Source organism: Chiroxiphia lanceolata, chromosome 9 (genome assembly GCF_009829145.1).
Source record: "Chiroxiphia lanceolata isolate bChiLan1 chromosome 9, bChiLan1.pri, whole genome shotgun sequence".
Classification (NCBI taxonomy): Eukaryota; Metazoa; Chordata; class Aves; order Passeriformes; family Pipridae; genus Chiroxiphia; species Chiroxiphia lanceolata.
In genome coordinates, this window is record NC_045645.1 from 19,533,931 (window position 1) to 19,559,146 (window position 25,216).

At 40.1% G+C, this 25,216-nt stretch overlaps 2 protein-coding genes across 7 annotated transcripts in view; one reads left to right on the forward strand and one right to left on the reverse strand.

Annotated features, from left to right (window-relative positions):
* Positions 1-812: 812 nt before the first annotated feature.
* Positions 813-24,687, reverse strand: DPH5 (diphthamide biosynthesis 5). 4 transcript variants are annotated; one of them, XM_032696793.1, is made up of 8 exons: positions 24,650-24,687; positions 24,350-24,511; positions 21,366-21,490; positions 18,044-18,152; positions 8,284-8,404; positions 6,172-6,211; positions 4,997-5,100; positions 813-4,105 (listed from the first exon to the last, which is right to left on the reverse strand). In XM_032696793.1, the coding sequence occupies exons 2-8, from the start codon at positions 24,482-24,484 to the stop codon at positions 3,882-3,884; spliced, it is 858 nt and encodes a 285-aa protein (XP_032552684.1). In that variant the 5' UTR covers positions 24,485-24,511; positions 24,650-24,687; the 3' UTR covers positions 813-3,881. The 4 variants fall into 4 exon arrangements, with proteins under 4 accessions (XP_032552684.1, XP_032552685.1, XP_032552686.1 ...); XM_032696794.1 differs by having other exon boundaries at positions 24,636-24,677; XM_032696795.1 differs by having other exon boundaries at positions 24,607-24,670.
* A 12-nt stretch (positions 24,688-24,699) lies between these two features.
* LOC116791106 (uncharacterized oxidoreductase ZK1290.5-like) overlaps positions 24,700-25,216 on the forward strand; it is a 45,116-nt gene continuing 44,599 nt past the window's right edge. For all 3 annotated transcript variants that reach the window (XR_004358604.1, XR_004358605.1, XM_032696792.1), the window contains exon 1: positions 24,700-24,828. Coding sequence is in view for 1 of the 3 variants with exons in the window: in XM_032696792.1 (XP_032552683.1) it covers positions 24,741-24,828 (88 nt within the window). In the remaining 2 variants the exon portion in view is untranslated. The remainder of the gene's footprint in view (positions 24,829-25,216) is intronic.

Consider the following 25,216-nt stretch of genomic DNA (forward strand, 5'->3'; position numbering starts at 1 on the left):
AAAGCCACATATATTATTGCTTTTAAGCTTTATAGTCTCTTCCAGCCTTCAGATCCTTTATCCCTGTTGCTGGTTTCTGATCCTGTTGGCTGCTCCTGGGGATGTGGGTGCAGAGTGCCCTTTCATCTGGCTGCACCGCTCCACATCTCTCTTCTGGCCTCCTGCCTGGCGCTGTCAGGCTCTCTCCCCGTCCCACCTTGCAGATCCCCTGCCTGGCCCAGACTTTACTGACTGAAAGATGGGATCTGGGAGTTACACAGCACAGGGTGGGTGCAAGAATCTGTTGAGCAGATTTGAGCATTGCAGTTTAAGATACCATGTGCATGTATGTTCACAGAAAAGCTGATTAAAATCTGGTTGTGATTATAGGGTGGAGTTACTGTTTTGTAGTGTGTTGAATATAGACTGCTGCTTGTTGGCTGACAGCATGACTTCCTCATTTTTCAGTAGTTAGTGTTACTGATATTTGAGGCTAGAGAAGATCAACTGATACTACTTTACAGGCAAGCACCAGCCAACTTCAATGCCATTGTGTCATGATCCAAGAGAAGGCTTTGGTTTAAATTTTTATACCAGCATGTTTTGGGACTGGGTATTCCTGGACTTGATAAAATACTGTAGTGCTGCCCTAGTCACTGAGCTTGGCCACTGCTTTAGTTTTCTTAATGAAAAGACAACTGCTGCAATTTGTTCCCAAGTGACAATCTGGCCAAGTGGCAGTTGGGGTTTTTTTATGCTGGTATTTTTTTAAATGTACATCTACAGACTTTTTTAATATGGCAAATGGAGTGAAAAGGCCTGTAAGCCAGTTATAATTATAAAAACAATTTTAATGACTTTTTTTATTTTTTTGCTTATTATGATTTATCAGATTGTTGGAAGGATATGTACAAGTCTGAGTTTTCTAACTACGATAGCACTTCGTTATTTTTAAACTTTGTGTTTTATAGTAAGAAATGTATCATTTGTTTGTCAAATATAATTGGGGATAGTGTAGGGAAGTCAGATTTAAAATAGACTTTAAGCCTTTTTAGGCTTTCTGAAAAAGGATAAGCATCACAAAATGTTACAGAAGACAGTATATGACATGTTCAGTAGGTAACTACAGTCATATCTAGTATGTCAGTAAACCGAGTGACATCAGATTTATTTTTTTCACTTACTGAGGGGATACTTGCTCAGGTTTTAGGAGAGTACAAATCACGCAATCGACAGTGCAGCTTTTCTTACCCTGAGAGCCAAAGGACCATTACTTTGTGTTTTGCTAATTACCTAACACTTGGCTGCTTATGTAACACTTTGCTTTTGACACTTTATTGGAGATGCATGGCATCATTTAAACAAAGCTTTGTGTGAGTGGCTGACATCCAGAGATGGATGAAGGTCTACAGATCATCTGCTAAAACTCAGCTTCCTGGTATTCACTACTGAATTTTGAACGAAGTTTTCAATTTATGGTTTTCTCGTGTTTTCATGTAGCTGAGCTTACTGTGGGGTTAAACGTAGTCTGTCTCTGTGGTTTGTTTTTTCTGTGACTGAAACCTGTAACTTACAACCCTGTTGTCCCAAAGACCAAGCCTGCAAACTGCATGATGATTTTTACAGCAAAATAAGAAGACAAATGCTGCAGAGTGTCTGTATGAAAATGCCCCAGTGCTTTTTATGGTAAATAACAGTGGAAGAAAACTACTCTTATGAATATGCACAGTGAAGACTGGTCCTTTATAGGCTAATCCGGTAAGTCTACAGATATGTACAGACTGGCTCCTTACATCAGCTGGGCCCCTCCAGAGAGCTGAGTTACTTGTGTGATTTGCTAAACTAAGGCAAAAAGTGCAAGAAGCAAATAAATGACTCTGGTTTTTATGTAATACTGCTTACTAAAACAGAAGTTTAGTTGCATCATTAGTAAGAGCTGCTTACACTGTTTTTACATAAAAATTGAAGCTGCTGCTGCTAATAAAATGGACATTAGTGACTCTTAACATTCTTAATTTTTTTTTTAAGTAAAACTGCCTTTAAAGGTGAAGGAAAGTAAGGGTATCTCTTTTTAACTGTTGTAAGTGAACCTGTTTTGGGAATTCAGACAAGATGCAAGAGGGGAGAGAAGCTGCTGCTGACCTGCAGTTTTCCACCCTTTGCACACACTCTGCATTCAGATTGTAAAGTCTATGGCATTTCTCTTATAGTGCAGATTTCAGTTGCAGTGCATAGTGCAAATTTTCAGTTGCATGCTTCTGTAAAATGCAAACCCTTCTCTCTCTTCATGAAACAAGGTCTTTAAATACCAGTTCAGAGCAACAGTTTTATTTAATAATTAAGCCTTGTCCTGTTTCTTCCAGAAGCCATCAGACTGCCACTTGCTATGATTCTTCATTATCCACCCCTTTAAGCAGGATTTTCTTTTTTCTCTTTTTTAATAATCTGTCTGATCCCTAATACTGACTCAGTAATTAACTCCTCCTTTACACTTCTGTTCCCTTTTGGATTTGTCCCCCATTCAGGCTTTGTTGCAGTGACCATCCCTGTTGGGACGCCATTGGCCAGACACTGCTATAATGTGAAGATGCCAGTCATGCTTTGCTGTGCCTGGCATGCGAAGACTATCTTGCTGTGTGCACACACTGCTTAATCTGCTTCTCTGTTTCAGTGAGCCACAAAAAGTTCCTGCCTCTGTGGTAATTTGGCGGAAATAATAAGTAAAAGGAGGTGGGTATTTCACTTCCCATGTGCACTGGAGTCTCACGTGTATGCTGGGATCTTGTACAAGAGTTAAGTGAATGGCTACAGTATTTTGGCTGAAGTGTGAAATAATGTGAATGAAGCAATTGCCAAAATCATTCCTGGTAGCAGATAGCATATTGCTTACCTTTACCTTTAAATTACAGGAATTACTCTTAGCAGTGAGCTAAAGTTGAATAGCACAGTGTGGCAAAGTACCTGTGAAGAAATCACAAGGCAGCTCACTAAAATTCTGAAGACTATGTATGATTTGTTCTGGAATGCTAATGTTAGTAGCTTAGCCACGACTTGTCCCAAGTGCAATATTAAGAAATTTTTAATGTAATCTTTTCTACTTGAATACAGTCTATATAAAATGTTAAATATGCTATATTGCTGAAAAGATATGGGATCAAATTTCTTTCCAATAAATCTTCAGTTTAAAAAAAAAAAAGCATACAGGTCTGCTTTGTTCTCATCTTACCGTGAAGACTAGTTGAAATAGTGACCACCATCATCCACTAGCTGATTTTAAACAGAATTCTTGCAGTCTGCTTAAGGTTAACTGTGGTTGTTGCAGTTCGAGTCCAGCCCTTTGTGAATGCTAGCATTAACATATGAAGAAATCCAATTCTATTTTAAGTTGCAGCCTTCTGAAATAAGAAATTCTGTGCAGCTTCTCCATCTGTTTCACCAGCTGATCAAAGGGTAAGTTCTTGTTTTTCTTGGTTTAGAGCATTTTCAGTTGTCTGTATTCACTCTCCCAAAGTAAAGATGGACACAGACCTAACAGGTTTTGCATGCTAATGGTTTCTATTGGTGAGAGGACTACTAAGTTTCTGGGAAGTTGAAAAGCGAAATTTAACATCTAATGCACTTAAAACAATGTATGCAGTAGGCTTGGTTAATGGACTACAGCAGAAGTGATGTCCCCTTGATCACAAGTGATGCTGATGTGTTTAAAACTTTCTGGAGGGTCTACATGGTAGAAGCATATACTTGCAGCCTCGGGTGAAAGCAGGTCCATGTTCCTACAGTGCTGCCTTCTGAAGCAATATGCAGCCTAACTCCTGTTAGGCAAGTTTTAAATATTCACAGGAATAGCTTTATGCTGTTAGGAAATTAAAGGTGGAATAAAAATGCAAATGCCTCATTTTTATTTAAGTGGTCCTTTGACATGCATTATTTTCAAAACTGGAACTATCTACAGAGAAGAGCTTAAGCATCTCTAATTCCAGAGGATGCATAGTGCCTGTAACAATTAAGGAATGTAGTGGACCGCCCAATTCCACGCTGGACATCTGCTGTAGTGTGCCTGCTGCAATCTTCTCATCTGGAGCACCCACACGAGCAAGGCCAACACAAATTGTGTTTTCAGTAGTTTCTGTAAGAAAGAAGATTAAATGCATTGACGAATGATCCCATCATAAAGGAAAAAAGTACTCAAAGTGCTTAAACCTTAACACTGCTTTCTTAAACCTTCAATTATTAAATTATTGGAGTGGCTCAGAAAGAAGATTATTCTTCAAAGAAAAAAAGCTGTATCTTAAAGAGGTTGATAAGGAGGAATGGAAAGGCAGCAGAAGTAGAATATGTAATTCTTTCATGAACTGTATTCACTTTTGGGAAACGGCTGCTTCTGATTATTCTATATAAGGGATAAAAGGAAAAGATTTTCATTTTAACACTATTGAAGAAATAAACTTCTAAAAAGAGGAATAGAGCTAGGTGAATTTTTATTAGAAAAAATTTTATGTGACACAACTGAGTCATCTTTATAGCTGCTGTGAGTTTACCCTTGGTTTCAATAAACATGTTTCACAGTTTGCTCTTGACTACTGTTAAGAATTCAAGTTCAAAATCACAGTTCTGCATCCTTAGATTAACCTAGATTTATGCTGGTATTCATGTAGAGCAGAGCATGACCAGTCTAAAATGTTGCAGAGATTTTTTTTGAAGCTTGACTGATCAAAAATGCTCAGAATCCTTCCACCTCGTGCAACTTGAATGGATCAAAGAGCTCATAGTTACAGAGGGATAGAAAGAGTCTGTGGTTTCCACACTGAGGCTTTGACTAAACCTCCAGGAGCCACTTCTGCACCTTCATCTGTGCTCAGCTAAATCCACCTTGACTAAGATTTAAAGCAGCCTAAATCCACTCCAGAGCAAGAGAATGCCAAGAGTATGAGGAAAGGAGTGGAGCCCTTTCCAGAAGCTCATCAAGGGGTGTGACTGGAGAGGGGTAGTAGCAGACACAAACATTGCAGTTGTATACCTGTTTTTTCTCCTTGGAGCCTCCTGTTTTGAATAATGGCCAGAAGCTGCTCTGCAGCTTGATTCACACTCATGTAGCGTGGTGGCTCATAAATCTTTCTTCCTCTGCCGTGAAGGAAAAGTAGAGAAATTTCACATATAACACATTTCATTATCCCCAGCATTCTTGCAACTTATTTCAAGAGGCCTCTAGACAGCAAATTGAACTTAAACAGGCCCAGGCTCTCAGGCTGGGCCTTTTAGACAAGAGTGGAATTTTTAAGAAGACAGAAGTCTGTTGTGCTCTCACCACACCTGTGAAACAGCTGGGCCTCCAGCTGGCAGATCATTTGAGTCCTAAAAGCAAATTCAGCTGCTAGAAGCAATATGCAGGTTTTGCAGCTACTCCCAAAAGATGCATTAGGCTTAAATTCAAGGGCAAATGACTGTTTTTCTGTCAAATGCCCTGCAGACAGATGATTACAGACTAGAAATATATTCTTAAATGAAATGCTGCTTTCCTTGCCAACTGTGGATTCAGTCAAACAGATTTTATTTTGAACTCCAGAATAAACAAACCTCAATGATACTCTGAGACTTCATAAACGTTAATTTAGACCAGTTACAGCATGTGTATAAAGGAACCGTTTATATTCACCACTGTCAAAACACACAGATTGCAGAGAGATGAATAAGATGTGGTAAGAGCTTTTTGAATACAGTTAAGCGAACTTAAGAGCATTTTCTATATATTGCTTATTTAACTGTTTTAAAAGGTTGGTATGTATTCTGTGTTTCACACTGTTTCCAGTCAGTGTACAGAAGAATAAATTTAGAACACTATTTCAGATACTAATCTGTTTCAGGAGGTGACAGTAGAGGAATAACACTTCATTCGCCAAGCGGAAAGCCTACCCCATTCTGACCTAGTGCTTCTCACAGCAACAGTTACAGAAAAGATTATGCCCTGCTGCAACTCCATTCAGTTACTGTAAATAAAGCCAGGTCCTACTGCAGTGAATAAAAGAGTTCCACTCCTTGTAAGAAACAAAAGACAGCGGCCACTGAGGAGCACGAGAGGAGAAGGCAGGTAAGTTCAGTATTAGGCCATGGGCAAAGAACCTTTGTTTCTTGTACAAAAAAAAACCTTTGTAAGTGCACTGTGTGTTTCTGTATATTTTCAAAATGGTGACTCACTTCATTAGATTCTCCAGAGACTGCTCCTTCACTTTAATATCTGTAGAACAAAACAGTTATTAAAACGCAGGTTGCCCACAAACTGCCCACTTAGTTTTCTATGTAGGTAAAAAATTAACAGTTTCTATAAAATTTATAACAAAATTTTAGCTATTACAGGAAAAATTGTACTGTTACATGTGTTAATTAATCAGAAAGTTATGCGTGCGATTTTACCCAAGACAGGGCAAGTTTCACAGATTTCAGAGCAACATAGCTGAATAAAAACACAGCTAAGTATACAATGTAATGTAAATATAAGTATATTTACCATGGAATAGCTAAATACCAGCACATTTGGGCATACCAGGGTATTGAGGCTACTCCTAAATCATGAGCACTTAGTGGTCACCAAAGGTAAAAGAGTATGACTGACCGACAGTGATTACATCACTGCCCTGCAGGAACCTGACTTTCGTTAGCACTTCCTTCCTGCCCCAATCAGAATTTAAAACAATCTTTTGTTATGGGGGGGAAAAAAAAGGCTTGGGCAAAACTCAAATAGAAGGGGTGAGGAAGGTAAGACTGCACAGATGCAGTTTTATGAAACTAATTGACCATAATTTCTCCAAGAGGAATTCAAATGTTACCTGTATTCAAATGCCCCCCAAAAATTATCATTTTTGATAATTTTGAAAGCTGGATACATTTTTAACCTTGGATTTTAAAAAAGTATTGCTTAATTATATCATTAACTTATAAACCAAAGTGACTCGGATGAAAGGGGTTTAAATTGCAAAGCTGCAAGACTGTAAGTGCCCAGTTTACCAAATTGCATATATGTCCATGAAGTCACTTTGAATTCAGAAGTTTATCAGCACTAACCTTTTTAACATCACATTTGCTTACACAGTAATCCAGTCAGTTGGATAAACACAATACATAGATCAAAATGACCAAGGGAATGATTAGTTTGGAAATGGGTAGTTTTCAGCTGTAAGTAACAGTGAGATGCAGCTACCACAATAATCCCTGAAATGTGAGATTTATAATGCGATTTTATGGTTTCCGAATTTTTACTCTCTTGCTACTATGTAAAAAAATTTAAAAGGGACACCATAGAAATCATTATACAAAATATCTAAAGAATACTTTGTTTTAACATACTGTAGCTGTAATAATCCTTGTCTGAAGCACTTGTCACCTCATCCTTCATTAAAACAAATTACCAGAATTCTGATTTTTAGCCAATTTTGAAAACAAACAACTTTCAAGGCATTGGAAAGTCTGATGTGCAGTGATGCATACACATTTAAACAGGATCCTCCAGTTACCACAGACTTTGTTTTTACTTACGATATTAATTTATTTAGCCCTGAATGATCCCAGCTATGTCTAAACTACGATACAGAGAGATATATAACTATATATACAAATAATGCAGGTGCCTTATATTTTATATGCTGGGAGTTGCATAATCCTGAAGGAGTTACTTATAGTAGAGTTTCTCATAAAGTGGCTGTCAGCTGAGGGCTGTTGGGTAGGATAAAGATCAGAGAGCACTGTGGGAGAGCCTGGGACAGTGATCAGGTGGGAGCAGGGTTCCATTTCAGCTCCATGATAGCAAGGATTTTTTAAGCACTGAAGCTTCTCACATGACAACTGCCTTTGGCCAAAAGACCCTTAGATAACTTAGGAAAAGGATTATCACCTTACAAAATACAAATGTGGTTAAAAGTATGATTTAGCTCCCCAGAAAGTTAAGTGTGTTGACTTAATTAAGTCAACAAAAGATGGCTGCTAGTCACTGCAATCTGCTTGGGATGCTGAGCCAGATCTAGCTTAAAATCTTAGTGAACTTAAGAGCAAAAATGGACCTTCTGCTCCTATTTGACTTCTACAAAGGCATCAGTAGGGATTTTCTGAGAAGGAATTATGAAATTCCTGGCTGCTGTAGCATGAACAACGGCAAATTGACTCTAAGGACCCATGCACTAACACTCCAGTTTTTTGTGTTATTTTCAGAGATACATGTTAGCTGAGAACATGTTGAATAACAGACAGCATCCCGTGCCTGTCACTGTTGCCTCTGAGTGCTGTGTTGGTAGCTAAGGAGCCCGGGTAGCTGCTCACCAAGTAAGCACAGGGTGTGCATTCCACTCCGCCTGTTCTTCTCAATCTTGTCAAAAAAGCTTTCTGGCTTCCATGTATCTGTCCAGAACACTATAGAAACTGTCTCTCCAAAACTGTACAACTGTAAAACAAAGCAAATGCAGCAACATGTATATGCAATAAGAAAAAAATCAGGAGCATGCAATAATGTTAAAAAACAAGTAATGAACTACCTGTAAAGTTTTTACCTATCTCTGCATTCACCTTTCCAATGTATATTAAACAACTTCCAATATACCTGTTACTTAATTCTGAAGTCCTTTTAAAGGCACAAACTTTGTAAGATTAGCACAGAAAGTATTACTTTTTATTTCTTTTTTTGCTTAAGGCTAGGCAACTTTGAATAATGCCATAATACAATGTTTTGATTCTACTGGTACAGTAGTATTTAATTTAAAATGACACTTTCCTGCAGATGAAAGCTCTGTCATGCAAAAGAAGCTACAGTCTAAGGAGACAGTGGATGTGAAGATCTGAAGAAAGGACAGATTGCACATGAAGCAGAAAGGTGCAACATTGTTTATGCACATATGGTAAGAAGAATATTGCTAGCAGATTGTATGTCAAGCATACTCACTGATTCTGTTCTGTCTTAACACATTTATTACTGTCAGTCCCTAATCTCAGTGAAGACATTTGAAGCAATAGTCTTGCCAATCACCTCTGGTGATGCAAAAGTGAAAGTCACATGTAACCTAAGGCAATATTTGGCTTCGAAGTCTTTGTAACCAAGCTGAAAAAGGGCAAAACCATGCATCAATTTTGGTCAATTCAGCTCTGGAACAGGGCCGTCCCAGATGGATTTTTACAGCTTGCCAATGTTCTGTCTGCTCAAGCCCACCAGAGAAACAACAGCTATATGGTCTACCCTTCCCACTTCCTCTGGACACCTGGAAGGAGAAGATACTTCTCCATGCCCACTACAAGAGAGACGGTGTGTGCTGTTGGCAGAGGACTCTGTGTAGAAGCAGCTCTGGCAGCCCTGTGCCATTTGGGGATTTCCCTATACAGACTTATTTTACTGTGGCATTAGGTTGTGGTTTTAACTCCTTTATGCTGGCAGAACTTGAATCAAAGCAGAAACATGTTTGTTTTCAAGGGACTGAAAACTCAAATTTTAACCATTCATGCTGAAAGAAACAGAGTTTATTCAAACATTCCTGGAATACTACTGAAAATGTTTCCTCTTTTCTGTATTTCATTCTAGTGCGAGGACAAGAACACACAGTGTACATTTCACAACCTGAAGGTTCTTCCAGTAAAGTAAATACAGGTTGAACCAAATGAATTGCTCCTGATGTAACTTGTTAACTATTTCAAGGCTGTGTTCTAGAAAATTAAAAAAAAACAACATACTGTGCTTTGCCTATTTTCCATGTGGCTGCCTAGAACTCTTTATCATTTTGTACCAAATCTGAAGAAAAACTACACAAGAAGTTTCTCCCCTTCACTGTTAGAACATCTGGGAGCAAGATACCTTCATTCTCATTGGTAGTATCCCTGCAATCTTCCACAACTGCTGAAATGTCCAGTACCAACCCAACTAACTGCTTCCCATCTGCCACCTGAAAGCCACTGCAGCTATTTCCCAAAAGCAGCAGTTCTTGTTCAGGACAGAAAGTGGCATCAATTAACCTTAAATCTTATCTTGTCCCTTTGGCATTTCAATAACCTAAAGGAGACAAACTTCCACCTCTGCCTTTGAGCGAAAAAAAGGATGGGCAGAAGTGGGCAAAATGTTACTATCTGATAGGTATTTTGTTAGGAATCAGAACTTTTAAACCACTCTGCCACATATTAAGAACAAGTTGGGCATTCAACTTTATACCCTACAGCGCTTGTTCCAATGGTTATCATTCTCTTTTTCCATTATTCATTACAAAGATTCTCCATCCTTTTTGCCAACAAGAAGTTAAGCAAGTTATTCTTTTTGTGCAAGCCCTGCCAGTCAGTCACTGAATCTCTCCTTTGTTTACCAGATTTTGCATTAAAACTAAAGTCTGAAGGTCAAAAAAGAATAAAATGTTTTTCTCAGAAATGGCCTGTCTACTCAGTAGAAATAACTTCAGAATACCTTCATGAAGTATTGATATAATAGAAAACTGTACTTACAGTCTCACAAAAATACACCTGTTTTCTCAGCACCTGGAAGTACAGAAGTAGCTTCTACAACAATAAGATGGAATGGGACATATTTTATTAACCTCCTAGAAATGCCTTTGCAGCTTATACCCCTGTACTAACTAACCTTGTGAAGAACAAAACTCCTAGCATTAATGCACACATATTTTTACTTTAATTTAAAGAGGGAAAAATACTGCTTTGGAAACTTTCTGGTACAGCATCAGTCGGAATGCTGTGGAACTGAAGCAGTAAGTGGATACCTCTATTGTGCTTGACTATGTGTAACCAGTTACCTTACAAACACTTCTACAGACATAAACCACTATTTCTTTCTCATCCAGCATTTGATCTCTGCAGATGTGTGACATTATGCAAACATAGGAACTGCTCTGCCACCAGGGCAAGCCTGCATTAAAGGAGCACCACATGACTGTGTCAGAACTTACACCTTTAACACCCTCCCTTGTACCTCATGCAGATAATTTTTTTCCTAATATATATTCCTGTACTGTGTTCTAATTTCTGCCTCTTGAAATCATGTGAAGTATCCGACTTTCAAGAAAAGCCTAGGTGCAGAGAGAGCAGTAAATGCCAAAAATTCCACTACTGTTCTAAGGACTCAGCAGTTACAGAAGACAGCAGGTCCACTAGAGTCAGAACCCACTGAAATTAAAAAAAAATGTTCTTTCCACAGACCATAAAATGCTAAATAGGGCCCCAAAATTCCAGAAATCACACTTGTCACTGGAATAAAACTGTTCAACGTTTGTTAACCAAGGTGTATTACAGCACAACTAAGGATTAGTGCCATGCTTTGAGATTGTTCAGAAGAAGTTCAATCAGGTGCCAAGGAGCTGTGTGTGTTTTCAGTGAAATGATCATGCTGTGCATTTGCTGGCACAGCTTTAAAGGGAGACAACAGCAAGTGAAGTTTCACAGCCGCCTTTGTGCTGCACTCCACACGAAGCACCTGGCATTTAGGAGTAGGTGATATCTGTTCTGTATAAGCCAAAATATCTCAAGCATCACACTTGCACTAATCATCAGATTTGTTAGAGTGCCTACAATCTGCTCAGGCACAGAAGTGCCAGAATTTCAAAGGGGCTATGATAGTTGGACACATATTTTGTGGTCTCAGCTTGGAAACTAACCTTCTTACCTTCTCCCCAATGCTCAAAAACATCACAGAAAAATTTCAAAAGGTCATTTTGAAAGACCTCAGTCTTTGGAAATACCTCACCCCCCCCCCAAGAAGTAACTGGCTTAAGCAAAGCTTTGTGCACTTAAATTTTGCAACACAATAGCTGAAAGTCGGAAAGGAAGCCAGAACTCCACTCTGAGGCAATGCCCTGCTATTAGAGCTTTCTGCCTCACAAAATACTGCAGAAAACTGTGCTTCAACTCAGAGTTACATCACCTCAGACCAAGCTATAACTTCCTATTTTATTTACACACGTAACATGAAAGAACGACTGACAACTTTTGGTACTGAGGTGCTTGTTTTCAGTTGGTATTTTAACCCTTATGTTATTGATATTTCTTATTTTACTTCTTGTTTATATAAGCAAAAGTGACTAAAAATCGAGAGGCCAAAATAAACTATGAGAGAAAAAGTGCTGTACCGTGATTTCACCTTGGAGAGCCTGCGTGCAAGTGAAATTTCAGTGAAAACTACTGAGCAACTTTGTTAAAGGCCAGTCTGAATGACATCAGACACCTGAAACTGTCCAGATCAACCATCCTCACTTAAAATGTGGCTAATCACCACAAAAATTTAGGGCATAAAAAGAAGGAACAAGGCTGAGACTAAATAGGGAAACTGAAAAAGGAAGATCTCCCATCCAGTCTAAAAAGTACTAAAGCAAGCAGGAGAGAAGATGCAAAATAATATTAAAGGGCAGTAGGGCAACAGCTGCAGAGAAACCAAGAAGTAAACATTTCAAAATACAGACATTTATTTTTACAGCATCTTTCCCAGAATTATTGCTGTATCAGCTGCAATGGTGACAAAGCAATTTTTCACTTATGAGCCAACCTCCTTTCCTACAATTTCAATCAGCTTCAGAACTGGTTATGTGGCAGGAGAAGAAGGTAAAATGAGTCATTGCATTTTTCAGACCTGCTACCTGTAATACACAACCAAGTACCTGAAACCCCATAGCACTGATGTGCTACTCAGCTGTGTTCTGTGGGGTGGTTGCAGGTTACACTGCAGATAGTTCTCACAGATGAGTTCTGTCTGAAGACTCTTCACAGCCTGATCACATCCCACTGACAGGAACTAAGAAGCTTTTTCTCCCAAGACTACTCCTCATTGGAATTTGGAGACTGCAGAGTACCTTGCACTATCCCAGGTTACTTCCTAATAAATCCCAATGAACATACACAGAAAAGCTAAGTCATGTTTTCTTTATCTTTGTCATACGAATTCTGATGTGATGCTATGCAATGTTCATCCTCAGAAAAGCGGAAACTAAAAAGTCAGATTTTTTCCCTTTATCCTCTCTAACCCGTTAACAACCCTCTAGACCATATACATCAGATTAAAGGGCTCCTACTGTTCTTTATATTATATATTTTTGCCAGATAGCAGCTTAGGCAGTAGTACAATCATCAACAAAGAGGTAGCAAGAATCAGTCAACCTTCGTTTTTGCCTGGAATTGAAACAACCACAAGCCTAGCTCTAGGTCTTTACACTACCTTATTTAGTAGCACAGATATTTAGCAACTTCAAATGCCTCTCATGAGAACCTTCACATGAAATGGAAAGGTTTTGCCATTCACACGTATGTGGCTATGACTCCTTTTTGTACTGCAGGCCAACAAATTGGCTCAGCTGTCCCAAAAACCTCCAGTCCCCTTAGGTACATGCCAGAGAGAAAGGAACTGTGAAGAAAAGACATTTGGCTGAGGGAATCCCACTCCACAGGACTGCAGTGTTCAGAAGGCAGCTGAGAAAATCACACAAAAGCAGCTGAAGGAAAGAGCACATTTTTCTATGGCTGCCTCTTGTATCTGTGCTTAGGAAACAGCCACTCCACAAGCAGAATAAAATTCAGCTACGAAAATACTCAGAAACTCCACAAGCAAACTTGAATAGGAGATTTTCCCTCCAAGGTAATGTCACCTTATCTTTAATAACCTTCTAAGACTCTTTCCAGCAATATCAAACAATGTTTCCTTCCCACCCTGGTGACTTAGGTTACTAATATGAAATAAAGATAGCTGAAAGAAAAATACCACAAACTGTTCTGATTAAATGGATTTTTCTGGGTCATGCTTGTTGGTGACAAATGGCACTATGTTGGACAGCAGTTGTGAGTAATGAAGTGGTGTGACTAGCACTGATTTAACCTTTAATTGGCTTGAGAAAATGCAAACTTCTAAAATGCTCAGAAGCTGGTAGTAACTGAGAAAACCAAGTAGTGATGGAAAACAGTTTAACTGTCAATGAATAAAAAACATTTCATGTAAAGTCTCTCCTATTGGAGCAAAGAGTGTTTTTGAAGATGAGGGCACAGAGAGAAGGTGGAACTCAGAGGTTCCACTCCTGCAGCTACTACAGGTTTTCTATTTGACTACAAGCACAGTGATTTATAATAGCATCCTTCAGCTTCCTTATCTTTAAGTAATATTTTTCAACTTGACACTGAAAATGTAGTCACCTGTTCAGTAAAAGTTCAAAAATAATGTAGTAAGCATTGTTTTTGCATAAGTGATCACCTGGTAGCAAAAAGACTATTTTCTATTTTATAACTGTAATTGTGTTACAAGAACTAACTGGACTGCAAACAAAAAAAGTCAAGATGAGTCACTGAAAGAAGCAAGGGAACATGCAGATGTTTGTTCTGAAGCTATTCAGGTGGAAAGTGGGTACATCTCGAAAGGCAGGTCTCTGCCGTAACGTGTTTTTTTTCCTAGCTGCCCTACCAAAATATAAAGCAAATGCTTTCAAAATGAGCAACACCACTCAGAAATGAGTGTCTCTTTTTAGTCTTTTATCTAACATCCCTGTCTTGCCTCCAGCTTTCCACTTTAGTTCTAAATCCTCCTTTTTTAAGTTAACGCCATTATCTCAGCTATTTTGAGTTGCATCATTCCTTCACATGCACCACAGGTCAGTATGATGCAGAATCTTCCTCATGTGTTTGATCATCCATACTTCTACCTCAAAGATATATTACCAGAATTGGGTCAGAGAGAATTCTGTCCTGAAAGCATCATTTTGGCCAGTGACCTTCCCAAACTAACCCAGATATCATGCAGGTTAGGAAGAAATAAAAAATGTGTAAATTAGAGATCCTTAGTTTTCTGCCTCTTTATTCTAGGGCTAAAAGCCTTAGCAATCAGCCTATTCCAAAAAACTGAGTGTGGGTACAGGTAAAGCCTTGGAAGTCAGGCTAGCTCTGCCTCTGTTCTCAGCTGCAGTGCTGAACCCTAGTCAGACAGAGCCAAGCCAATGTCTTGCTCATGGGGTAGCTGAGCAGGGATAGAGCAGAGCTAAGCCTGTTACCTAAAACACTAAGCTTTCCAAAGCTGTGGAACTACTGTGAAGCTGCTGATGAGAAGAGCTGGCCTGTCTCACTTGTTACCTGCCACTAGAAGTGCTCTCTGAGAATTCTGGCCTTCCCTTGAGGATGTCCCCTCTCCCTGACTTCCCTGGCAGTGTGTAGAGATACCAAAGTGCCTGACTGTCTTCACTAACGGTGTTTCCCCACTTCAAGAGGAGTCCGCGAGACAAACGTACCTACATGTCAGACTCTCAGATAAGAGGGGTGAACCTGCAGAAACATGCAAAGAGGCACTGACACATGGGTACTCCTCCTGGCTTCTCCTCCCCTGACTGTATTCATTTGTTTTTGAGGGAAAATATGTTCTTCAGCCTTGGAAAAAAAAATCTGGCAAAGTGAAGCACAGCAAGAAGAGACACAGCAAATCACAGAGCCTTATGCACAGCCAGACTAATACTTTGCTCAGTTATACTATCCCCTGCTTTCAATAGCTACACCTCATTGCATCAATCTGTAAGAACTTCCAATAAGTTCAAAAAGTTTAATTTTCAAAACTAAACCCCTATTCTTTTCTTTTTACAATCTTCAGTCTTCTAAAACAACTGCACTAATTCTGTTAAATAGGCAAGATAGTAAAAACAAAGTATTTGAAAGTCTTTACAATCTATGAATTGAAGGTAACAAACCATCACTAATGCTCTACTGACTTCAGTAACTCACTACTGTACAGAAGTGCACAACTACAACTACAGAATGTTGTTGGCTGTACAGAGACATTGCTCTGATGACAAGAGCCATGTTCTTCTCTGAACAGACTGCACTGTAGCTGCACTTACTGAGGGCCTAATCAGCAGTTACAGCTCACTACGCACATGGCTCTCAGAACAGTGTATAAAGGTGTTTCCTGTTTTTCTCAGCTAAGAAAGAGGGTTTGAATCACAATCAAAGCAAGAAAAAAAAGCCAAGCCTTTTCTGTGGTAAAGCAAAAGAGGAATCCCTCCTATAGTTGACAGCAACTTTGCAATTTGAGACACAATAACTCCAAAACTAAATTGATGGTAGGAGACAGCCATGAATGTAAAGACTGTTGAAAGAAATTATAAACTTTCACCACAACTCTAAATCACAGGCTGCTCTTTAGTAAGATACACCTCACTTGCTGTTTGCGCCTGTACCGATAACAAAGGAGCAATGAAGAGTTAAACATACAACTGGTTATTGTCTGCCTGGTAATATGATCAATATTTCCTAAATGCTTTATACCACAACAGGAATGTTAACTTATGAGAAGGCAGCCCCTCCCAAGCCAGAGAGGAAAAGGGGACTAATGCCAGAGTTTAAAAAACAGACCACATTTCCTTCATAGTCTGTTCCCTTCAGCATGGGATAAGGAAATAAAATAGTAAACTAATCTCCAAAACTCTGCATATGTGAAAAACTTTATTTGTTTCTAATATACTCCCAGTTAGTTTTCTGGTCTTTCTCTCAAGGAACCCAGAAGTTCTATACTCCTCCTTCCCACAGAGTTGTGGCGGAAGGAAACTTTCAGAAAATTAGGAAAACTCTTTGGGCTTTGCATCTTCCTTCTGAATGAACGTAAGAGAACAGTAAAAAAGACAGTGACCAGTAGAAACTACTTATCAACAGTCAGATAGCAGAAGCAAACTTTCCACTACCATGAAGCCAAAAGGGGAAAGAGAGAGCCCCAGCCCCAACTCCTGTGTTACCCACCCCAGTAAGTGCAGTCATGCGGCAGCTGCCATCTGTCTCTGCACGTAGATTTTAGACACCAAGAAACTTATTTCCTTCCTAAAAGATAATTTTGCCCAAGTCTTGCAGCAATAGGCAGGTATCACTGAGAAAGGGCTCACAGGAAGAATTTATATATGTGAATGCTGTGCTGTGTTCCCTTTAGCATTAGCATTCACCTCTTGGAGCAGGTGTCAGTGCACTGTTGTTGAACTGCCAGATCAGACAGGGCTCTCAGATTTCTAATCAAAGCCAAAGATAATACTCAACTTATTGCAACAGATTTTGTGCTGTTGGACAGCATTGTTAGTTCAATGGCATTTGGAGTACTAGAGTTTGTCAGGGGAAATTTGAAGGTACCGGTTGTTTGCTGAAATTAAAACAAATTTTGTTCTTTTATGTGCAGCTAGGAAGGAATTTCTCTTTCAGTGATGAGAAGTTATTGTTCAAACCCTCAACTCTTGTCTGTAGTACATTTACATTGCTGTACTTGGTAAAGTGGGAAATTGGTTAGGGTGTTCCCACACACAGGGAACCATTCTGAACCTTGAGAGCAGGTCCTATGTTAAAGAAATGAATGAAAACAAGAGGGGAAAACTTCATCTAATTTATATGTGATTAGTTATGATTCATACACTGCCATAACATTTTTCATGCAGGAAAAGTAATAATGGACCCATACATGTGTAAAAGGAACTATTTTCTTGGGGAACACTAGACCTTTTCTACTTTAGCCATTCAAGATGCACAAAAACTGTAATTTGTTTCACTAGTCCTTGGCTAGGCAAATCCCTCCTCTCTCATCAGATGGGCAGAAGTGAAGACAGATCGAACTTGGAGAGAAAGAATGCATCATATACAAGACTTTGGAATTAGTTATGAGTTGAACATATAAACAAGCTTGTGCATCTGTTTCTTTTATGACAAGACCAGCATACTTCTCAACAGGATAACAACCTTATTTAAGAGTAAACTTATCAGGTGACCATGAGTAATAGAAGGAAGCCAACATGAGCAAAGTTTTATCTTCAAAATAACCTTAAATATCAGGGTCTCCTGGGGCAGAGGAAAGTTAGAAAGCAGAGAAGAATAAAAGTGTTACTACTCATTTTCATATGTGCTCATCAAAAGGGACTTTTTCTGACATGTTGCATGCTGAAAAGGAAGTGTTAACAAATCCTGACAGCATAAGTGTACAGTTGCTACAGATCTTCAAAGCTGAGACTGCCACAGCAGTAAAAGAGCTCACCAATTCTAAGCTTAGCAGTTGGGAAATAATATATATGTATATACAAAGTATGCATATATACAATATATGCATATACAAAAATGTTACCTGTAAACCACAGCAGCCCACTGCATTCATTATTGAAGCATTATGAATGACCTTGTAAGGAATCCCCAATTTTACTGCACGTAGTACTAAATCACTGTGTGTTGTGGCCCTGTGTTAAGAAAAGAAAGGAATTAAAGACTGAAAAGATGGAAGTTACCAAGTGTTACTAGCATAATAGTTTGTTTTGAAAGTGAAGGTAAACCCTTCGCAACAAGGGCAATGCAGAGGAGACAAAATGGCGACAATATCCTGACCAATTGTTACAGGAAAGTAAAAACTCCAGTAAGGTTTCCATATGTCATCTTCCCTATCTGAAATCACAGGCATCTTCAGTATATTACAGTTCTTTGCAGCTTTCTGGCATCATTAAAACTGTAACACGAATACTGTTACTTTATAAAGTAGCTTTGGCAAATACTTGAAAAGGAAAGCTCCATTTATCCTTTGTCTTCTGCAGGTATCTGTGGAACATGTGTTAAACTGTAAAGGTCAACTCTATTTGGCACAGACTTCCACAAAACTCCAGTACTGCACAGCCAGGCCCTCTCCCATCTGCACCAGCACGTGCCAGGAAAGCAACACAGTCAGACAAGAACTCTGAATGCATAGGGGTGAACTGCAGGCACTACTTAGAAAAAACATCCTTAGACTAAATCACCTTTCATAATATTTAACTCAAATTAACAATGCCTAAATCTGAATGATCGAGTTTACTCTGAAATAATTAAGAAAATTCTAGTTAAGTTTCAGACTGAGCTAAATTTGGCTCCAGGTCTAAGACTCAATAAACAACTTGCAGTGAGTGACTGCTGCAAAAATCACTGGGCTTATAGTTATGCAATTGAGATTAGAGCCTTTCTAAAATAATAAGTACATAGAGATCAAACAAATCCTTGAATTGCAACAATGTTTACATGTGTATTTGCTTACATGCGTGCTTATATCATTCCCAAGAGGTACCACAAATTTCTGTGTGGCGGTTCCAAAGAAGGAGCGAAAGGAAGAAATAGCATATGCCCATTAGAACAATGAACTAGGAAAACTGCTTTCACCCTGGCCTTGTGCAGTTACCCTCACAGAATTCCCCTGAATTTAGTCTGATAATTTTGACCCTGTGTCTGACCAGCATCAGTCAGCAGGTGCTCCAGACTGGAACACAAATATGGCAGCAGCTGGCAAGGCTGTAAAGATCAATAATTTTAAAAGAAAAATCAATTCACTGAAAGAAAAAGAAATGAGGAATCTGAATTTGGTAACTCTGAGGCCCTTATACAAATAGGCTCCCAGACCTATATATGCAGTAAAGTGATCTAAACCAAACACTTCAGTTAGTAAACATTGCTCCTGACTTCCATAAGCAAAGGTGATTTAAGAATGTCTGCTTTAAGAGAAGAAGTTTTACAGCCTTATGTTATTCCCTTCCCATACAAAGGACAAGGAGCACTGGAGGATTTTGTGGTTATGCTAATACTGACCAAGGGATCAGCTGGCTTTATTCACTAAAATTTGCTCCAGCCACTATTTTCTCCCAGTAGACCTATCTATAATGACTGTAGCTAAAAGCAGAAGTGCCCTCATGAGCACTCAGCTAATGCCAGCGAAGGCTTCACGGAGTCAGCCCTCTGCACCCAAAACTATAGTAGTATTTTCTGTCACTGATACAGATTTTAAGTTTTATGGGTAGTAATAATACAAATATTAACACCAGGCTTGGAAAGCCCACTGATACAGATTTTAAGTTTTATGGGTAGTAATAATACAAATATTAACACCAGGCTTAGAAAGCCCACTCATGGGGCTTTTCCAAGCACTATGGTGGGCTTTCCACTGTTCCATGGAAATTGCCAGGTTCCTGTGAGCACATCCAGAGCTGTTACCACACACGCAGATAAAAACTTGCAGTGAACACAGTGAGGAGGATGATGGGGCACAGCTTGCTTTATTGCTTTAGCCATTAACCACCACCACTTGAGATTTCCTAAGGCTGCCAAGTACTCTTCTTACCTGCAAAAAGACTGGAAACTCTATGATCAGCTGCAGTCACATGACTTCTATCATCCTTTCCTCCCCTGTGGCTTCTCTTAGGATAGAAACCTTCAGTACTCTTTCCTAGTAACCTCACAAACCCCTAAATCCTTAGGGCTCTATGTGGCCACAGGAGCAGTTCTGGCTGCACTATTAAAAGCTAAGAACATAAGCATTTAGAGAGAAGCAACTCACTCAAAAAAAAGGTAGTTTTCTACAAGTATGTAGTTCATTAACCAGAACTGAAGTATTTTGACACTGAAACTATTGATAACTGAGACAGCTCAAAATACTGCTTACAAGGGTACAGGTAATGTGGCTCTACACTCTACATGAATCCTAATTTCAGTGTAAACATGTACTGCAAGTATAATTAATATTTCTGAAATACAGGATCATCTGCCCATAATAACTAGCTTAATATAATATTCTCTTGCCAATTCCCTTCAACCTGTATTTACATAAATTATCTGCTTTTGACAGATGTGCACACCGCTCCTCTTTTTCATAAACTCTCTATTTTTTCACTCACAAATAAGGTGCTTAGTGATTTGATTTTTCCTGTGCCCCTTAACACTGTGGTATAAATCTTGAATCACCAGCTGGAGACTAAAAGCTCTTCTGTATGGCTTGACAACACAGATTGATGATGCCTGACCAAAGAGACAGAAGGAGATCCTTCTGGTGATAGAAAAAGACTATACTTCCCAGCAGGAATAAAAAGTGGAAACAACAGGCTTAATAGACCAACATGAGAAGACATGTATAATGACATAAGTGATTTAAAAAACTGGCCTATATCAAAGCAGAACCACTGTACAACCAATAATCTGTATGCATTCTAAAACAACTGAGCATAAAAGCTGCAATTTATATGTACAAACAGCAACTAAAAGAATACTCCCCCAAAACATTTCTTAATTATGGGATATCCTAAAATTTCTTCTGTTAGCAGACAAAACATGAAACAAAATATTAATTGTAAAAGGTACCATAGAGAATAAAATTATAATGAATGAAATTATAAGTATGTGCTGAAGGAAAGATTCATGCATCCTGGAGTGTCCACATTCCTATCTGTAAGAAACATCTGGGCAAGAAAACTCCAAAGCAAGATAAAGTGTAGGCAAGTGCATGTATATTTTTAATACAATGAAAGGTATGCAGACATAAAAAAGTGCTTCTGGTCTGAAAATCAGCTTCTTCATAAAGAATTACAGTTACAGAGTTGGCTTCTTCCTATTGAAAAAAAGAGTTATCAAGCTAGAACAATAATTCAAAAGTTGCTTTGTCTTACCCAAAAGGATCACCAACTACAAGAAAAGCGACATCACAAACATCAGCTTCTTTTAAAAGAGTATCTGCTTCTTGCTCCACCATTTCTCGGTCGGCCAAAATCAATTCTTTTCCATAAAATTCCTCCTAGAAATTGAAATTAATATTAAGCATCAGAATAATACAGTTAGGAATGGTTTTGTATCTCTCTGGGTGCTCACTCAGGAACACGGACAATGGACACTGGAATAGCTAACTTTAATATTCTCCCCAGCAGTCTGCCCCAGGTCTTGGAGAACCTCACCTCAACTTGGAAGAATGCCTGAGCTTCCCATAAAGCAGCTCCTGAGCTGACAAAAATCAGTCAAGCACTTTATTCTGATACTGACTTCTTTTTTTTTATGCCTTCTGTGTCAGCTGAGAAGCTGCCCCACAAGTAGCTCAGTCACACCTGCATTCTGAAGGTACCTGGCCGGGCTCTTGGTACAGTTAATTTAACCAGCCGTCATACTGTCAGGCATCCCCCCTCACAGTCTGAGCCTAACTGCTTAGCTTAGTTATAATTCTGACGTCAAACCAGATATAAGCACCACACTAGCTATACCACAACCTGTTTTTTCAGATTTTTCCTTAGAACATTTAAACAAACCACATCTAAGGAATGATTTCATATTAATCCTTCGCCTTCAGAGTTCTCTTTAAGAAATACTTTACCATGTATACAGGTGAAGATGCATCTGCTCGTTTCCTTCACTTTTCCTCAGCAGCTCAGTAATCATTGTGTCTCTTTGTACGTTTTAAGTGCTTTTATTTCCTGAATCGACTTCACATATGTAATGAAACTTCAGTTAGTTCCAGAACATATTGTCTGACCATACTGAACACATCTGTCTCTAAGTCATGTGTCACCATCATCTCACATCCTCTTTACATTTTAAGGTATATTTTCCAAGGCAAAGACCAGAAAAGGTGTTTTTGTTATAAGTAGTATACAGAAAATTTGGGTGGAATTATGAATATTAACCAATATAAATAAAGAATTGATAAAACTATTAAGTCCAGAAAGATTTTTTTATGACTTCTGTGACTGTGCCCGCAAAGGACAGTGAACTGATGAACCATCATACTTGTACAGAAGTGGAACAGTGCTTCCATAAAAAAATCCATACTATAGCCAGAGTACTAGGTATAGGACTCTATAAAGCAAAGCCCTTGGTAACAACACCACATCCATTTGGGTGGGCTTATCATTGCACCAGGCTGCAGACTTTAGTCCAATGCTGTAAACAAATGCACACTACAGAACATACTGGGTGCAGTCCCAGGAGCACACCTTTGTTTGTTTTCATCCAAGGGAATCTATTTGCATGCTTTGAGACTACTCCACAATGCTAATCAAAGCATGCTAATTAGAGAATATAAAGAAAGCACCCTCCTGACAATGTAGTCTCACTGGGAGGCCACTGGGTCCACACAGTTCTTTCACCAAACTAAGGGCCAATTTAGATGGTCAACATCAAATAGCTTTAAATACATGTTTTAGGCCAACAAGATAAACTAAGCAAGTCATGTCACTTGAATTTTGAGGCCTGATTTTAAAAAGCATCAGTACCAGAGGATTTCTAGAAAATCTCTGCAGGAAAGGATCTGTTCTTTACTTTTTGAGAGCTTTCCCATAACTTTTCATGCTGCTTAGGAGAGACTGACCTTCAGATCACTAAATAAACCATCCAGCATTGTCACTTGTATGTAACCTGGGTTGTATTATAAACACTTGGTGATTAATTCCTGTATTTCCTCTTAGGTGGTTTCAGATAAGGTATCTTTTACTTTGTTTTTATGGATCACTTTTCCCAGTTATCTCATCTTTGGGACTTCAAGGTTTGCAAAAGACTTAAAAGAATAAAAAAATGTAACAAAAGCCCCCAAACCCAACAAAACAACCACACCAAAATATTCAGCATTTCTCTATTATTCAATGTTTTATTTTCAGATGGCTAGGAATCCTTTTTTTTTTTGATAGAAAATGCAAATTTTGTGAAGTAAAAATACCCAAGTAATCCTTTCCATTTAGCAATTTTCCAACTATCAAACAACAAAGAAGATTTTGTTTTAATGGATTAACTACAATTTAGATTGCTTCAGTGTACTGAAAAGAAACATAAAAACACACAGCATATCTTTATTCCAAAATCCAGCAGATAAACCAGAGATGGCCTCAAATATTCTAGCCTACCTTGTATCCAGAAACCATGTAATGCTGACTACAAGCTAAAAGTCTCACATGCTGTTTGTATATATAGGTATGCATACAGGTACATTACGGCACCCAAGACCCAAACAGCATCTCTGTACAGTACTGCACAGCTTCCTGGGAGGAGACATCCCTGTTTTGTGGGCAGGTATGGTCTTTTGTTGATATTACTTTGACATTAAACTTTATCTTTCTGTGACCATCTATGAACCCACCAGAGTTACAATTTGTACATTTGACTACTGTCATCTTCCATAAGGTTTGTTTATCTCCATGTTGTTCAACAGCCCATCTCTGACTGAACTGTGCCTTTTCTGGGAGTCTCAACCTGGTGAGACAGCTTGGCCCACGCAGCAACATGGAAATGTGAGACAGTCAACCTGTTATTCCCAGCAGGCAAGCCACAACGCCTCAGGCTGATATTGAGGCCCAGGGCTTCAAAACGTGTGTTATTCTGGTATGTCTTTTGGGCTTTTTTGTTTTTAAACAGATCAGACATTTTTCTAACCACGTTCTCCAGTATTTCACGATCTGCACACATTGGGAGAATTTGAGATGAAAACCAGTACAAAGAGTTGAAGGAAGGAACATTTTATTTTTGCTGCAGTCTTCTCGCAAGGTAGCAAAGCAACATCTCCTATAAAACCTAGTGTGTGAGGGTCACGTACATCTTCCTCCCCGCTGACTCCCCAGGCCCAGCGCCCGCCTCGCCCCGCGGTCCGAGAGGCCTCGGGCCTCGTGGCCGGACCTACCAGCGCTTCCTTGCCCACCGTGAGCACCGACGTGTACGCCTCCAGGTACACCCTGCGGCACCGCCTCACCGCCTCCAGCCCCTTCACCGTGATGTCCTTGGCATCGCCCAGGCCCAGCCCGACCAGGTACAGCATGTTCAGGGGGCCGGGTAGAGCCGCCACCTGCCACGGGAGGCAAAGAGAACAGGGATTAGCCGGGGCACCCCATGGCCCGTCGGGACCCGGCCCCATGGGCGGGGGGACGGCCCAGCTCCCACCTCCTCATATCTCGTATCCCGGCCCCCACCTCCGCACTCCCACCTCCTCGTGTCCCGGCCGCCCCTCCGCGCTCCCGGCTCCCGGCTATCCCCGGCGCGGGCGCAGGGGCCGCCGGGAGCTGTAGTTCCGGGCCATGGCGGCGGCGGGCAGGCCCAGGCCAGGCGGCGGCGGCCCCACGGTGCCGCTCGCCAGCGGCCGCAGCATCCCGGTACTGGGGCTCGGTAAGTGACGGCGGGCCCGGCCGAACCCTCCTCCCTGCCAGGGGCGTTGTGAGCGGGCGGGGGTCACCGCGGGGCCCGGCCGGCCCGGCAGGTTCGGCGCTGCCCTTGGCCCGCAGCCGGGCTCGCCTCGGGGCAGCCTGGGCTGAGCCTCCTGCCTAGCTGCCCGTGCCGAGCCGGGCAGGCCCGGTGCTCCTCCGAAAGCCCTTTTATTGCCCGGTGGAGCTTCGTGCTCCTGCTGAATGGGACCAGCAAGGCGTGCTGGGACACGGCTGCTGTGCTGCGGGCACAGCAGCCCTCCCCTCCCGCCTGCCCCGGGGCGTTGTGCCGCGGTTTGGTGTTTTGGGTGTGTTTTCTTACAAGGTTTGGGAGCAGACTTTTCTTTAGTGCA

What these genes read in the sequence shown, in the direction of transcription:
- DPH5 (XM_032696793.1), bottom strand. Translation starts at nt 24,484, where the DNA reads ATGCTGTACCTGGTCGGGCTGGGCCTGGGCGATGCCAAGGACATCACG. An exon ending in CGGTGGGCAAGGAAGCGCTG is followed by an intron (nt 21,491 to 24,349) that starts GTAGGTCCGGCC and finishes TTCAATTTCTAG; the next exon opens with GAGGAATTTTATGGAAAAGA. An exon ending in GCTCCAAGGAGAAAAAACAG is followed by an intron (nt 4,106 to 4,996) that starts GTATACAACTGC and finishes TCTTTCTTACAG; the next exon opens with AAACTACTGAAAACACAATT.